This window comes from Giraffa tippelskirchi, chromosome 11 (assembly GCF_054371585.1).
Source record: "Giraffa tippelskirchi isolate mGirTip1 chromosome 11, T2T-mGirTip1v1.2.pri, whole genome shotgun sequence".
NCBI classification, from domain to species: domain Eukaryota; kingdom Metazoa; phylum Chordata; class Mammalia; order Artiodactyla; family Giraffidae; genus Giraffa; species Giraffa tippelskirchi.
The window spans coordinates 50,420,069-50,435,559 of record NC_137285.1 but is presented as its reverse complement, the minus strand read 5'-3'; the positions used below and the strand labels follow the sequence as shown (position 1 = coordinate 50,435,559).

The following is a 15,491-nucleotide window of genomic DNA, read 5'->3' as shown; positions in this document are numbered from 1 at the left end:
TCAGAAACTCACATCTCTCTGGTCAGCACATTTACTTCCTGTAGCCAAATTTATATGAAATAAAATCATCAAGAGGTTGCCTTGATGACAACAGAATTGGAACAAAGGGAATAAGTTCTATAGCTCAGGTACCGTAAAGATACAAAGTTTTGATATGCTGGTGGGCCCATCTTCATTTTCTACATGTGTGGTTTAACCAAACTGCGTGTGTGTGTATGTTTTCAGTTTACATATTTAAACAGTTCCATTTTAAATGCAAAATTCAAGGTGTTTAAAAACCCTGGAGAGTAAGATGTAGAAAAGTTGTGGGTTTTTTCTCACTTCCAAAGGATATGAGTCGGCAGAAATTGTGCTTTCGGGTCAAAAATTTGCAGTCTCTCTTCCTTTATTATCTTCAATGCACAAAACAAGTAAAATGTCACAATACGAGTCACTATAAATGATCAGAATACTAAAAAGTAAAAAGACCATAGAATCATGGCATGGTAAGATATCAGTCCCATTTTACCTGAGGGAAAAAACTGAGGCAGAGGGCTACCAGGGCTGCGGTAGGATAGCCAATGAGTGATGGAACAGGATTAGCGTTGCCCGGCTCTGGTGTCTTCACTTCTTTGCTGCACGACCTCCACTGCGAGCTGCCTTAGCCAGAGTCAGAGGGCTGGTGATCCCAGGCCGATGGTTCTCAATGTGCTCTGGGGTACTCACACTGCCCTCTGGCATGCAAGAGGTTGTCATGTCTTCTCCCCTCCTATTCTGGAAACGCTAGTGTTTTAATGTCTTTATTATTCTCTATTACTCATAGTCTCTGTAACTGCCTTTGTACCCACACACCAAAGAAGTCCCAATAAAAAGCTGCTTGAAGATTCAGGCTATCACTTTCTTTAGAAAAATTACAGAGAGTTCTTCTCCTGATACTAAAAAAGTGTTATATATGCTCATAATTCCATTTCCCTAAGGTTCCTAAAGACTCATGCCCATTTTACAGATGAAGAAAGTGAAGGTCATCAGTCTTGTGCCAGACCGTGACTGCATGTCAGGGTCCAACGGCAGCAGGCCCCAGCCCTGCAGGACAGGGGACGTGCAGTGGAACCCAGCTGAGGTTCTCCAGCCATGACCATGACCTCTCGTCCCCTATCCAGGGGCAAGGAATTCCCCAGGCACTCATCTCTGGATGGTTTCTTGAAAATGACAGATTTTTTTTTTTCTTTTTACTTTGTAAAGTCCATTTTCACAGCCAGCTGTGTCTTGTGCAATTAGTTGATGACTCGCCTCTCTGGCTACTTTATGTGTTTGCTGACTTCCTCCACCATCTGTGGCATTCTGGGCTCAGAGCCTTTTCAGCACCTGTCTAGAACTCTCCATCATGAGAGAAGCAGTCTTAGAGGCAAGTGATGGTGGTGGTCCATGGAAAGCCCCAGACACAGACAGGTCAGGTTGCTTTCTACCCACATGAGCAGCCATGACCTCAGCATGTGCTTCTGAAACCAGGGCTCAGCACACATCCACTGACGTTAGGATACTTCCCCTCCGAGCAAATTTAGGAAATCTAAAAGGTATGTTTCTGTAAAAGCCATTTCAAAAAAGAGAGAGAATTTTATTTCTTTTAATGGAACATGTGGCACCATCTAACCTTGAGAGTGGAAACATCTCCTATAAGCATTTGCGCAAAGGAAGGTGAACCGTTAGAAGTGCTTCAGTTTCTTGGCAATATCGATGTCCAGGTATTCATCCAGAAAACTGTTCATAATCCCCACAGCACCTAGGACAGTCAACAAGGCCAAAACCCCCAGACTCAGCCGGAAACCAGTGATTCTGTGGGCAGATATGAGAGAGACAAAGGTGATGAATAAACAGGGGTGCAGGGAGGAAGCTGGGGAGCCTGGAGCAGGCCTCTCCTATGAACACTGCCCAGAACTTCTGTGCTGTCGCCATTTGAACACTCTGATTCATCAAACAAATTAGAGAAGATGCCTAGCTCCTTTGAACAGTCAAAGGATTATCAAGGCTGGGCAGGATTATTTCCTTGGCAACTTTTGGGAGGTAGTGCAAAATGTTTGCCAGGATTTAAAGTGCAGTGGTCAAAGAATGCACACTTAGAGCACGTTTTATCCCTGCAATTTTCCACCTCACACCTAAGTGTGTAGGCCTGGTGAGACTTGGGTAGGCAACATCCATCATTTTTGTCATCACAGCCATCAGCGCTATACAGTCCATGGAATTCTCCAGGCCAGAATACTGGAGTGGGTAGCCCTTCCCTTCTCCACAGGATTTTCCCAACCCAGGGATCGAACCCAGGTCTCCCACATTGCAGGCAGATTCTTTAGCAGCTGAGCCACCAGGGAAGCCCATACTACAGGAACAGGAAGCTAATATAGACCATTCTGCTACTTTCTGTCTAAACACACAATTCTTGGGTGCTCCTTACCTTTTTTTAGCAGCTTCTGCATATCCCCAGAAATACTGGTGACGGGAATAGATGTACACCAGACCCAGACAAGTAGCAAAAACTGCAGAGAAAAGAAAAAAAAAAATAGAGAAGACACAGAACATGATGGCAGACTCTCAAAATGTGGTGTGAAAACTGAGACAACACGCAAAACGTGTATCTGACAAAAGGCTTGTGTGTAGAATATATGGAGAACTCAGACAATTCAATAATGAAAGAAAAACAGCTTAATTTTTTCATGGGTAAAATACTTGAATAGAAAATTCACGTAGCAATATAAGCAAGTGTACCAATAGGCACACAAAAAATTTTTCAACAGTATTCAACATCATTTGATATCAGCAAAACTGCAATTTAAAACCACAACGAGGGGACCTCTCTGGTGGTCCAGTAACCAGTTAAGACTCCGTGCTCCCAATACAAGGGGCTAGTGTTTGATCCCTGCTCAAGAACTAGATCCTGCATGCTGCAACCAGGACCCAGTGCAGCCAAATAAATTAAAAAAAAAAAAAAAACCTTAAAAAAATGTTCCCTCTCATTTAAAAGTAAAAATAAAGCCATAACGAGATGATACCACTGCACACCTACCAGGATGGCAAAATGTTTCAAAGACAGAGCACAAAATGTTGAGGATGTTGGAATCCTCATACATGTTATTGTTGGGAATGCAAAACAGCACGGCCGCTTTGGGAAAAGATGTGGTAGTTTCTTTAAAAACCAAACATTACTTTTTGACCCAGCAAGTCCTTCCTTTCCTGTGTATTTCCCCAAGAGAAATGAAAGCACATATCCATAAAAAGACCTGTTCAGAATATTCACTGCAGCTTTATTCATAATAGCCAAACACTGGAAACAGCTGGGAATCTATCCACAGGAGAATGGACAACCGAACTGTGCTAACCATACAGTGTGGAACCCCACTGTCGATGAAAAGAAACAGACAACTTGCAACAGCATGGTGAATCTCAAAAACGTTTTGCTGAGTGCATGAAGCACTATATAGGAGTACATACTATATGATTCCAATTATGGAGAGTTCTAAAATAGGCAAAACTAAACTATGATGAAAAACATCCGAGCACTGTTTGCCTCTGAAAGGGACTGGGAAGAACCTGAGGAGACTTTCTGAGTGGTAGTCATGTTCCACATCTTGATAGGAATCTGAGTGACACGGGTTTATACATTTGTCAAAACTCATTAAATGGTACATTTGAGACTTGTGCATTTAACTAAATACAAATTTTACCTAAAAGAAATGTGAAATGCAGGGTGATGTTCTGCCATCTTGTCCAATGAAAAAAAAAATCTCAGTAGCTTTCTTGTACTAGGGACCTTCTCTCTTCTCCTCAGCAAGTCACAGATGCAAATTGCCAGAGCTCTCTTGAAAACACTAGAAGTCTGTTTGGGAGACTCTGATATGATGGATAAAATTAAATTCATAATTTTATTAGGTCACAAACTTTTTTTGTTTGTTTCTACCATATACTGTACCAAGTATCCTTATTCTAAGGATTGAGGTTAGCAGTAAAAAAGACACAAAGCTCCCTGCCCTTATGGGTTTGTCAGCAAAGACACGGGGGAAAATGAGAAGAAAAGGAGACTTGAACATGCTGTGAAGGAAACAAAGGGGGGTGGGCCAGGGGGAGCTGGGGCCCACCTTTAGGAGGGGGTCAGGGAAGGCCCCTCTGAGGGGTGATGTTTGTGCTGGGCCCTGAAGGAGGAGAAGGAGTAGGTCCAGCAAAGAGCTGGAGGAGAGGGGCTGGCAGGGCCACCTGGCCTCTGAGGAAGGGGAGAGATCCTGAGCACACCATGGTGCTTGAAACTCCCTTTCTAAGCAACTACACCCACAAAGTCAGTGAGAACTGGTCGAGGCAGTTAATAGGCCACCTACTCTGGATGAGAAAGAATGAAAATTACAACGAGATATCCAAGAAACCCTTCCCTCACAGGCAGTCAGCCTCAGTCAGCCATCACAGTGAAATCCAGAGGGTCAAACGGCACAGGCCGAGCGCCATCACCAAACGGCTCTTCTCTTATTAGTTGTGAATGTGCTCTCACCTGACAAGAAACTACCCTTCTTGCCCTTAAGGGATTAAAAAAGGTGAACTGGAATAGAGTTAAGTCATTCTCTGAAGGCTATTTTATCTCAAATTTCTCAGTTGACAGTAAAAAAAATTTTAAGAGGGGAGGTGACAGGGTTGCCTTTGAAAAGCAGTTAGATTTTGGCTTATTTAAATCTTAGCAATCAAATGTCAAACGTAAATGAGGCCATGAGAGTTATCAGAGAGAAAAGAGATTGAATTTCTCCAAAAACGTAGTTGGTGCTAACCTGACCTGTGAAAGGGCTAGGCAGAGTTTCGGTAAAGCTCTCAGCTCCCCAAGGATCCCCAATTCAAATAGAAAACAGATATGTACAAAGTTTCTACATCCAGTAGACCACATTCCTGGAAACTCCTAAGAAAAAGCACATGGGTTGTTGGTCAAATACCTATAAACCCTGCTCTGAAGTTGAAAGCTAATTTTCTCCTAAACTGGTGAAAGTTAAGTTGGACAAAAGACTTAACCAATCTGTACTTCAGTTTCCTCACCTATAAAGCAGAAATTATGGGACCTACCTCATAACAAGGTTTTTAATCCTGTAAGTGCTACATATGAGATAATATATGTGTGACACTTAAAAACAAAGCTTGGCAGGGACTTCCTTCATGATACAGTGGTTAACAATGTGTCTTCCAATGCAGGGGACATGGGTTCGATCCCTGGGGAACTAAGATTCCACATTACATCAAGGCTTCTGAGCCTGCATGCTGCAACTACTGAAGCCCATGCACTAAAGAGCCTGTGCTCTGCAACAAGAGAAGCCCACATTTCACAACTAGAGAGAAGCTCCCACACGCGACAACTGAGACCCGGACGAGCCAATTAATTTAAAAAAAAAAAAAAAAACAGTACCTGGCATGAAGTAAGTACTCAATAAATATTAGCTATAATAACCAGGGTGAACTGTTAATTCTGTGTTCTGTTCCTGCAGATAAATTAGAATTTATAGAGTATTAGACTTGAAGACAAAATCACATGTCATTTTCATTCTGGAGTCCCCCACATCTGGTTGGTTTCAAGTTTTTATAAAAAAAAAAAAAATTTCACTGAATTAAATTGAAATGAAGCCAAAGTTCGCCTATCTGTAGCACACCGCTCTTTGATGCAAACAGACAGTGCTTCTTTTGCTTAAAACAATTTCCAGGATCAGTAGATGTGTAGGTGAATATCTGCTACTTAATATTGGTAAGGACCACAGTCGTCATGAGAACAGAGTTGTCTTTTAAACTTACCTTGGTTGAAATACCATCCAGCCATCCACAATGTGATTAGGAATATTGGGTAAAACTCCACACAGTTTTGCCTGCAGGAAAAAAATAAACATGTAGGTTATTCTATGAGAAAACTATACACCAAAGCAGTGAGTTTTCACCTAGAGGTAAGTGTCCAGCCTCTTCTGACAAAAATAATACAAGAATTAACCTAAAGAACATAAGTGTCCTTATAGGTAAAATCAGGCTTTCAAGTGAAAATGTGAGTCACTTAGTCATATCCGATTCTTTGGAACCTACGGACTATAGCCCACCAGGCTCCTCTGTCCATGGAATTCTCCAGACAGGAATACTGGAGTGGGTAGCCATTCCCTTCTCCAGGGCATCTTCCTGACCCAGGGATCGAACCCAGCTCTCCCGCATTACCAGCAGATTCTTTACCATCTGCACCTCTAATCTTTCAAGGTGAGACTCAAACATTTTTCAAACCTCAGAGCAGGGCCAAGAATCACTCTCCTACATATAAGTTGCCTGTAGTAGAAATGAATTAAAAGACAAGCCTTGAGATGGTTCCAATTCTGAGCCTAAAGATCATTCTGTATCTTATCTAAATAACCCAGTAAATAACTCATTCATATTAAATAGATTTCTTGCCCAGAATTCTCTTGCATCCAGTGCCTTCCATTTGAGTTGCTCATCATATTAAATGGTTTTCAAAGAAACCCCCTAAAACCTCCTGAAACGAATGAAGCATATTTCATTCCCATTTTATGGAGGACAAAACTAAAGACTGAGAACCCAAGCTGACGATGCCTCCCAGAGAATCAGAGGAAGTCTGTGTCATCTCCAGACCCCAAAGTTCTGTCCTAATATCAAGTCAAATTGCTTCTATTCATAGAAGACTTGGGTGGAAATTTTGATACTATTTTAAGCAAAAGGGAATCATTATCTGGGAACTATAATTAATTTGTCTGCACCTAGCAAAAGGAAAAAAGATGAATTATATTCATCTTCCTTCCTGTGCTATGCCCCCAAGTGATCTTGGTTAGGTTAGCTGAGCTCTCTGCTGACAATATCACAACGAGGTAAAAGAAAACTTTAATGTAATGTGCAATAAGGTCTTGAGTCAAACCTGGTGGAAAAGTCATAGTCTACAGGATTAGAAATGATCTTACATCCTTCCTTTAAGGATGTATGTAGGATCCTTAAGCCTCAAAGCTTGAGTATGTAAGGTTACGATGCAAACAACCAAGAAACAGTTGATCCTGGTTCTTTAAGGCTGAGTCTTCTAACTTAGGTCACCTTGAATGATTCTTTTGTCTCTCTTCTTTCCTCAATGGGGGGGGGGGGGGTTGGTTTGTTTTCTTTTGTGACCAAGATGCTAACATGGGAGGCTCTTAAACTTCCCTCCTCCCGCAGGTGCAATGAATGTGCAGATACACACAGAGCAACTCCCTCTGAGAGAAATCCTGAAACCAGCTGAGTGACTCCTACACATCAGGCAAATAAGAAAACAGCCATACTGGGAGTTCCCTGGTGGCCTAGTGGTTAGGATTCCAGGCTTTCACTGCTGTGGCCCAGGTTTAATCCCTCGTCAGGGAACTGAGATCCTGCAAGCTGAGTAGTGTGGCCAAAAAAAGGCCACACTGAAACAAGCAAGAGAAGCTGAGACACACTCTCCTCACCCCTATGACAGCATCATACATTCAGGAGGAAATCCTCAACCCCAAGCTTCTCCCTGAGGAGCAAGGGGGTTAGACTGCACATCTAGCACTCCAAGTTTAAAGACTTCCACCTGAGGGCTGGTTTCCCCAAAATGCAACCTCACAGGGCTTGAATCCATAAGACCCACAGGACTATAGCAAGCAAAGAAGCATTTCTTAACCGAGTACATGAACACTCAGTACAGCTAACCATCTGGGGCTCAGTGCAGAGAAAGCAGGCAAAACGTCATGTCTCCAGTCTTCCTCTAGAGAGGGTCTACCTCCATACTCACAAGCTGATGCCTGGAGACCCTGCTTCCAGTTTAGCACATATCCAGGGGCTGGATGAGATCCTCCCTGGAGGCCATGGGAGCTGATGGGCACTTCCCTTACCTACTGCCTTCAATTCACTCCATTGATAAAACGAGATTGCCAGCATCTGCCCAGAAGGAGTTTGTACACACATCTGGCACCCTAGCTTTGGCAGCTGCTCCCTGAGGGACAGGCCCCTAAACTACCCAGCTCTGATAGCCAATGAGGCTTGCAGTCACAGGCCCTACAGGACCATCGCAAGCAATTAAACAGTTTTAAACTTGGTGGGCCAGAAGCAAGTGGGAAGATATATTCAAAGTGTTGAAAGAAAAAACTGCCAACTAAGAAAACTCTACCCTGCAAAGTTGTTCTTCAAAATTGAGGGAGAGATAAAGAATTTTAGAACAAAATCTGAAGGAGTTGATTACCACTAGACATATAAGAGATGTTAAAGGGAGGTCTTCAAAAAAAACAAATACTATATGATATCACTTACAGGTGGAGTCTAAAAACGTACAACAAACCAGTGAATATAACAACAACAACAAAAACCGTAGAACTCATATAAGAAGACTTAGGGGAAAATATCCTTGACATTAGCCTTGGTAATTATTTTTTTGGATTTGACACTAGAAGCAAAGGCAACAAGAACAAAAATAAACAAGTGGGGCTAAATCAAACTAAAAAGCTTCTTCACAGCAAAGGATGTCACCAACAAAATGAAAAGGCAATCTGTAGAATGGGAAAAAAATACATGCAAACCACAAATTCGATAAGGGGTTACAACCCAAAATGTAGAAAGAACACATACAACTCAATAGCAGAGAAAACCAAACAACCCAACTAAAAAATGAGCAGAGAACCCGAACAGACATTTGTCCAAAGACATAAATGACCAACAGGTACATGAAAAAGTGCTCAGCATTGCTAACCATCAGCAAAATGCAAATCAAAACCATAATGAGATATCACCTCACACTTTAAATGGCTATTATCAAAAAGACAAGGAACAAGTGCTGGCAAGAACTTGGAGAAAAGAGAACCCTTATACACTGTTGGTGAGAATGTAAATTGATGCGACCACTAAGGAAAACAGTATGGAGATTCCTCAAAAAATTAAAACTAGAACTGCCATATGATCCAGCAATCCCACTGCAGGGCAAATATCCAAAGGAAATGAAATCACTATCTTGAAAAGATATCTGTATTCTTATCTTGATTACAGCGTTACTCACAGTAGCCAATATGTAAACAATCTAAGTGTCTAGCAGTGGATGAAGGGATAAAGAAAATATGATATACATATATATAATGGAATATTATTCAACCTTTAAAAAGTAGGAAATCCTGCCATTTGCCACAACCTAGATGAACCAGCAGGGCATTATGCTAAGTGTAATAAGCCAGGCAGAGAAAGACAAATAGTGCACGGTAGCACTTTTATGTGGAATCTTAAAAAAAAAAAAAAAAAAGGTGATCTCACAGAAACAGAAAATAGAATGGTGAGTGCCAAGGCCTGAGGGTGGGGAAAATAGGGAGAGTCTAATAACAGGGTACAAACTTTCAGTTATTAAATTAATAAGGTTTGAGGATCTAATATATAACATGGTGACTGTAGCTGATAACACTTTATTTTATAATTGAAGTCTGCTAAGAAAGTAACTCTTTGGCCACCTAATGCAAAGAGCATTAGAAAAGACCCTGATGCTGGGAAAGATTGAGGGCAGGAGGAGAAGGGGATGACAGAGGAGGAGATGGTTGGATGGCATCACTGACTCAGGGGACCTGAGTTTGAGCAAACTCCAGGAGATAGTGAAGGACAGGGAAGCCTAGTGTGCTGCAGTCCATGGGGTCACAAAGAGTCAGACACAACTGAGTGACTGAACAACAACAAAAGAAAGTAAAACTTAAGTGTTTTCACAAAAAGAGTAAATATGTAAAGGGTAACAGACGTGTTAATTAACTCAATGGGGGAAATTCTTTCACAAATTATATGTGTGTCAAATCATCATGTTGTATACTTTAAATATCGTACAATTTTAATTTGTCAATTATACCTCAATAAATCTGAAAAGAAAACCTCTAACAAAAAAAGAAAAAAGCATAATTATAAAGTGAAATTCTTTCCTCATTCTCCATAAAATCTACAAGAAATTGCAGATGGGTCAACTCAACCTTATTAGTTTTTGACTCAACTACATGAGAAAAAACTCCCTGATAATCATTCAACCATCTCTTAAAGCTGGGTAAGAAAGCTGCATAATTAACTGCATAACTCAGTGCTCATATAAAGCCCACGGCCGGTGCAGAGTCAGAAGCACGAGTGGACCTTTCTAACCCTACACCGGCTATGACGACAGTGAAGTCACCCACTCAACTCTCTCAGAGCCAGGGGAGCAATCATCAGACCCCTGGCACATCAGCAATGCGGAATACAAATGTCAAAAGCTTTCCTCTTCATTTTCTACTGCTGTCTTTAAAGTCTCGAAAGACCAATAGAATGACCTAAGGAATGTCTCGTCCAGAGTCTGACACTGACACCCTCACAAATCATTGCCACAACTTTCTCACACTCGCCAAAAAACAGAGATTTGCCTTTCTGCCCTTTCCCATGCCTGGCACTATTTTCCTTGTGATGGTTGCTTTTTCACTAATGTAGGTCGCTACAGTAGGTTAAATGAAAAGACACTTTATAAATGTGAATGGTCAGGATAATTACAGCTATGTTAAAAATCACTTCCTTTTCCTCAGCTAAATCCATGGACCTGTCTTCCATGAAGTATAAAAGAATAATAGCAGAAGAAAGCTCTATTTTCCACACTCATTGGATGTTTCTGTGATCCTTTTTGGAAACAAAACACAATGGTCCTTTTATCTAGAACCTTCCCCGGTAGCTCAGTTGGTAAAGAATCTACCTGCAATGCAGGACATCCAAGTTCAATCCCTGGGTTCGGAAGATCTCCTGGAGAAGGAAATGGCAACCCACTCCAGTATTCCTGCCTGGAAAATCCTATAGACAGAGGAGCCTGGCAGGTTACAGTCCTTTTATAGTCCTTTTATCTAGTCTTGTAAAACACCTTGCTGTGCTGTGCTTAGTAACTCAGTCGTGTCTGACTCTCTGTGACCCCATGGACTGTAGCCCGCCAGGATTCTCAGTCCATAGGATTCTCCACGCAAGAATACTGGAATGGGTTGCCAAGCCCTCCTCCAAGGGAGTAAAACACCTTACAATATTCCAAATTTAATGGTTAAGTTTTTCCACAACACGACTCAAACTTAGCCACAATGAGATTTTTTTTAAAAAATCACCCTTGACAGCAGTCCATTTTATTCTTCATAAAAATCTTAACTATTTAGAAGGTTTTTTTTTCCCCCACTGCATTAGTGGTCCTGGCTGGGCACATGGGGTAGAATGATGGTGTTATATAAAAGCATCTCAGCCAAGCCTAAGCTACTCTGTAGAGACAGAAATTCTCGGGTCTGTGGCCCCTGTGGGCATCCTTCCACACGTGCTGAGATGCACCAGCACTTTTGTGTCTCATCTACAAGAGGAAAAGGGCCTCTGGGCAAGAAGGGGTGAGGAAAGAGGAGAACGAACATATGTTCAAGGGGCTCCCCCACACCCACCTAAGCCAGGGAGCCAGTTTCACCCCTGAGTGGAGACCAGGCTGAAAGCTGGAGGACAGTCTTCATGAAAGGACTGCTGAGACTCCAGACGCCAGCAGTGCTGTGCCTCAGATGACAGAAGTGGCAAAGAGCTGGGGAGAGCCACCGCCCTCACCTCCCCCTGCCCCAGACCACAGAGCACCCAGGAGCAGTCACAGAAGGCTCTAGAACCTGGGAGGGGTCCCGCACTCACAGGACGGGACGACTGGGACAGGGCAGCGGCATGGCCTCCCGTCAGACACCAGCCAGCAGGGCTGTCCCTGCCCACAGCCCTGGGGTTCCAGGCAGTAACTGAGGAGATGGGGAAAGGGGTGCCGAGGCCCAGAGGAGCAGGGGCGACTGGAAGTCACGGAGACTCGGGCAGGGATGTGAGAGTCACTGTGTCAGTGCTCCCGGAGGGCAGAGCCTGGAGGGTTGGGACAGCTTACTATTAACACCTTATCTCTGCGCCCTCCTCTCCTAGGGAAGGAGACTCTGGCCGTGAATCGCTGCTGGGCTCACCCTGACCTCATGTCCCAGGTGCACTCATTGTACTTTTCTCCTGGCCCCTCATTTACTGTCCTGCCTTAAGCCCCAAGGCTTTGTCCACTTACACCCTCATCTTTCGGAGATTGAAAAGGACTTTCTGACAGCCAGCCTGCGCTGTCTGTGCTCAGTCATATCCGACTCTTTGCGACCCTATGGACCATAGCCCTGCAGACTCCTCCATCCATGGAATTTCCCAGGCAAGAATACTGGAGTAGGTTGCCATTTCCTTCTCCAGGGGATCTTCCTGACCCACGGATCCAACTCGACTCCCCTGCGTCTCCTGCATTGGCAGGCAGATTCTTGACCAGTAGCGCCACTTGTGATAGCCAGCCTGGGATCCTGCTATTGCTAACAGTTGCTGCCTGCTGAAGACACCAGGTATTGCTTGGCCCTGAAATAACTGGAATCCCGTTCTAGCTGCTCAGTCTGACTTCTCGCATCCCCTTCACCATGTGACCACATCCTTGACAACCAGCACTTCCGGGCCTCTGCAGACCCCGCAGCCAGGTGAAGTGGTCCATGCCCAGATGTGCCCTGGGACGCTTACAGTGAGCCATCCACAGACGTTGTTTAACTCCGGGGGACGAAACTCTGAAAATGTGCTCTTCGCAACCCTATCAGTGACTAATTACAGTCACACTGACAGGAAAACCAAGGTGAAAATAATTGATGGTCTCTTTTTGGACATGAAGCCAGATCTATTATTACAGGAGATTCTCAGGAAACCCTCCTAAGGGACAGAAATGGGGCAGAAATCGGCCGGCAGCAGCTGTGTCCATTTCCCTCTGCATGGGAACAGAGTGGTTCTGACCACTGCTGGACTGCCCCCCTTCCTGCGTGTCCACTCGAGGGGCAAGCAAGTCTGTCCACTATATTCCCTGGTGAGAGTCATTTTTGTGCTAGAATCCTGTGTGCTTTGATATTTAAGCATCCCACAAAAAGATGAGGGATGAGGTTCTCTTTTGTTCCAGGCAGATATCACCCTGAGCCTCAGCTTCTACCTGGGATAATAACAGAAAGGGTCTTTGCTGGAAGGACAGTAGGGTGACCAGCCATCCTGGTTTGCCCCACACTGCAGAGGTTTTCAGAACGTGGGTCTTTGATTTAAAAGCCAGGACAATCCCAGCTAAATTGTCCTGGTTTGTCTGGAACTGAGGGATTTCCTGGGACACAGAAACCAGAGTGCTGAAATTGGGGAAGTCCCAGGCAAACTGGAAAGAGTTGGTTACCCTAGAGGATGGGCCGATGGAGTCTGTGGAGATTGAATAGTCAAAGCCATTGAAAGCTCTCGTGGTCCATCCCCAACTCCAAGGGGTTCTGGACCTGGAGCCTCAGGACACGTGACCACTGCAGATCCCTGTCTGGACCCAAGAGCTGGGAACAATGAATGTAGTTCTGAAGTAAGGACTGTTTGGGACCTGTCTCCATCATCAAGTGTAGGTACTACAAAGCTCATCACATACTGGGTTCTGGCACAGTGCCTAAAACCCCAGTCTCTGACTTTTTTAAATTGCACAACCCTGATCAAATAAAAACATCCACATGCCCTGCAAGAGCAGAGAGCGCTAGCTGACAACAAGGATAGTGTGACGTTGGTGCTGTGTGGCAGCTGCCTGGTCAAGGATACACTTGCCAGCCTCCTGGGATTTTGATGGGGCCACTTCTTGCCAATGGAAAGAAACTGAAATAAAATATATCACTCCTGAGCCAGATGGCTAAGTAGATGGTGTGCCAAGCCCCCTTGCCCCACACATTGGTTGAAGGGAGAGAACTCTTGAGCACCTGGAGAGAGACAAAACTCTTAAATGGAAGAAGCGTTGGCCCCTAAATGACCATGTGGAAGGCCACCCAACCAGGAACACCCATGGAGGCCTTGACCGTGAGCAAGACGTATAGTTCCATTACTTTGAACCACTGGGAATATGGGATTGATCCGTCAGCACAGCTAATACATTCGACTGGAAAAGAGTATCACATTCATTAGAAAACACATAGAAATTAAAAGGTGGTATTTTAAGAGCAAATATAAATAGAAGCTCCAATATTTTCCTCACTCCCACAGCAGATTCCTTAGTGCGCCCCCTCAGTGTATATACATCATTTGGGAAATCTCTGGCCTAAAACACTTCTGAATATTTCTGCCGTTTGAGAGATTTCTCATGAACAGTCAGTGTGAATCTTAGCTTATGACAAACTTGTTCCTAGAAAAATCTGAACCATTTGCAAAGGGGAAAACTTGAACAGTCAAGAGAACACTTCCAATTCCATGTTTACAATGTGTGTGTTAGTCACTCAATCATGTCTGACTCTTTGTGACCCTGTGGACTGTAGCCCACCAGGCTCCTCTATCCATGGGATTGTCCAGACAAGCATACTGGAGTGGGTTGCCATGCCCTTCTCCGGGGCATCTTCCCAACCCAGGGAGCAAACCCAGGTCTCCCACGTTGTGGGCAGATTCTTTACCATCTGAGTCACAAGGGAAACCCTTAGGCTTATAGTATTTTTATTTTTAAAAATAAAAGGCAGACAAGGCAACTTAAAGGAGGATTCCCTCGTTCAAGATTTTTGCTGCTCCTTTTTATCCTTCTTTTGTTTTGATGACTTGTTCTGAAACGCCAGGAGGTTGCACACTGCCATAAGCTACTTGCACTATTAATAGATGATCCAGCCTCAATCTGCTGGCTTTTGACCCTGAGAAGTGTTTGGGTTTATTATACTGGCTGGTGAGGGTGGAGGTGGTCAGAGCAACAGGTCAATATGCTCAGAAAAAGCTTGGGAATGAGAGGTTGTCAGAGATTTCTTTTTATCTAGATCCGTAACTATCTAAATTGTCCCTTATCAAGTAACCATTGATGATATGGTGACCCCAGAGGGAGACTTGCTGATGGCAGGAGGGCATGAATCCTACCAGCACTTCAGTGGTATTGCTGCTAAGGAACAGCATGGGGAAATGAGGAAGTGAGGCTTGCATTTCATCCAAATTCTAGCCGCCTCTCATCCCTTGGGGCTTCCCTTGTGGCTCAGCTGGTAAAGAATCCGCCTGCAATGCAGGAGACATGGGTTCGATCCCTGGGTTGGGAAGATCCCCTGGAGAAGGGAAAGGCTACCCACAGTATTCTGGCCTGGAGAATTCCATGGGCTGTATAATCCATGGGGTTACAAAGAGTCAGACGTGACTGAGCAACTTTCACTTTCTCTTCTCCTGACTGCCTGAGAATCACCCAACTTGTGGGACAGAAGCGTTTGTCTGCTGGTAGTATGGACTAAATGTTTGTGTCTTCCCAAAGTTTACATGCTGAAGCCCTAAATCCCTAGGGAGCTGTATTTGAACTAAGAAAGAAATAAAAGTTAAAATGAGGTCCAAAGGTGGCGTCCTGATTCAACAGGATTGCTGTCCTTATAAGCAACACCGGAGAGCTCTCTGACGTGGGCAGACTCTCCCTCTCACATGCGCTCTCTCTCTAATAAAGGAAGGCCATGTGAGGACACGTCAAGCCATGAGAAGAAAGCTCTCACCAGAAACAG

The 15,491-nt window shown here is 43.9% G+C and overlaps 1 protein-coding gene across 2 annotated transcripts in view; it reads right to left on the bottom strand.

Annotated features, from left to right (window-relative positions):
- Positions 1 to 367: 367 nt before the first annotated feature.
- MGST2 (microsomal glutathione S-transferase 2) overlaps positions 368 to 15,491 on the bottom strand; it is a 32,286-nt gene continuing 17,162 nt past the window's right edge. For both annotated transcript variants that reach the window (XM_081540611.1, XM_081540612.1), the window contains 3 exons: positions 5,779 to 5,849; positions 2,426 to 2,507; positions 368 to 1,812 (listed from right to left, as the gene is read on the bottom strand). In XM_081540611.1, the coding sequence (XP_081396737.1) occupies positions 1,683 to 1,812; positions 2,426 to 2,507; positions 5,779 to 5,849 (283 nt within the window). In that variant the 3' untranslated portion in view covers positions 368 to 1,682. The remainder of the gene's footprint in view (positions 1,813 to 2,425; positions 2,508 to 5,778; positions 5,850 to 15,491) is intronic.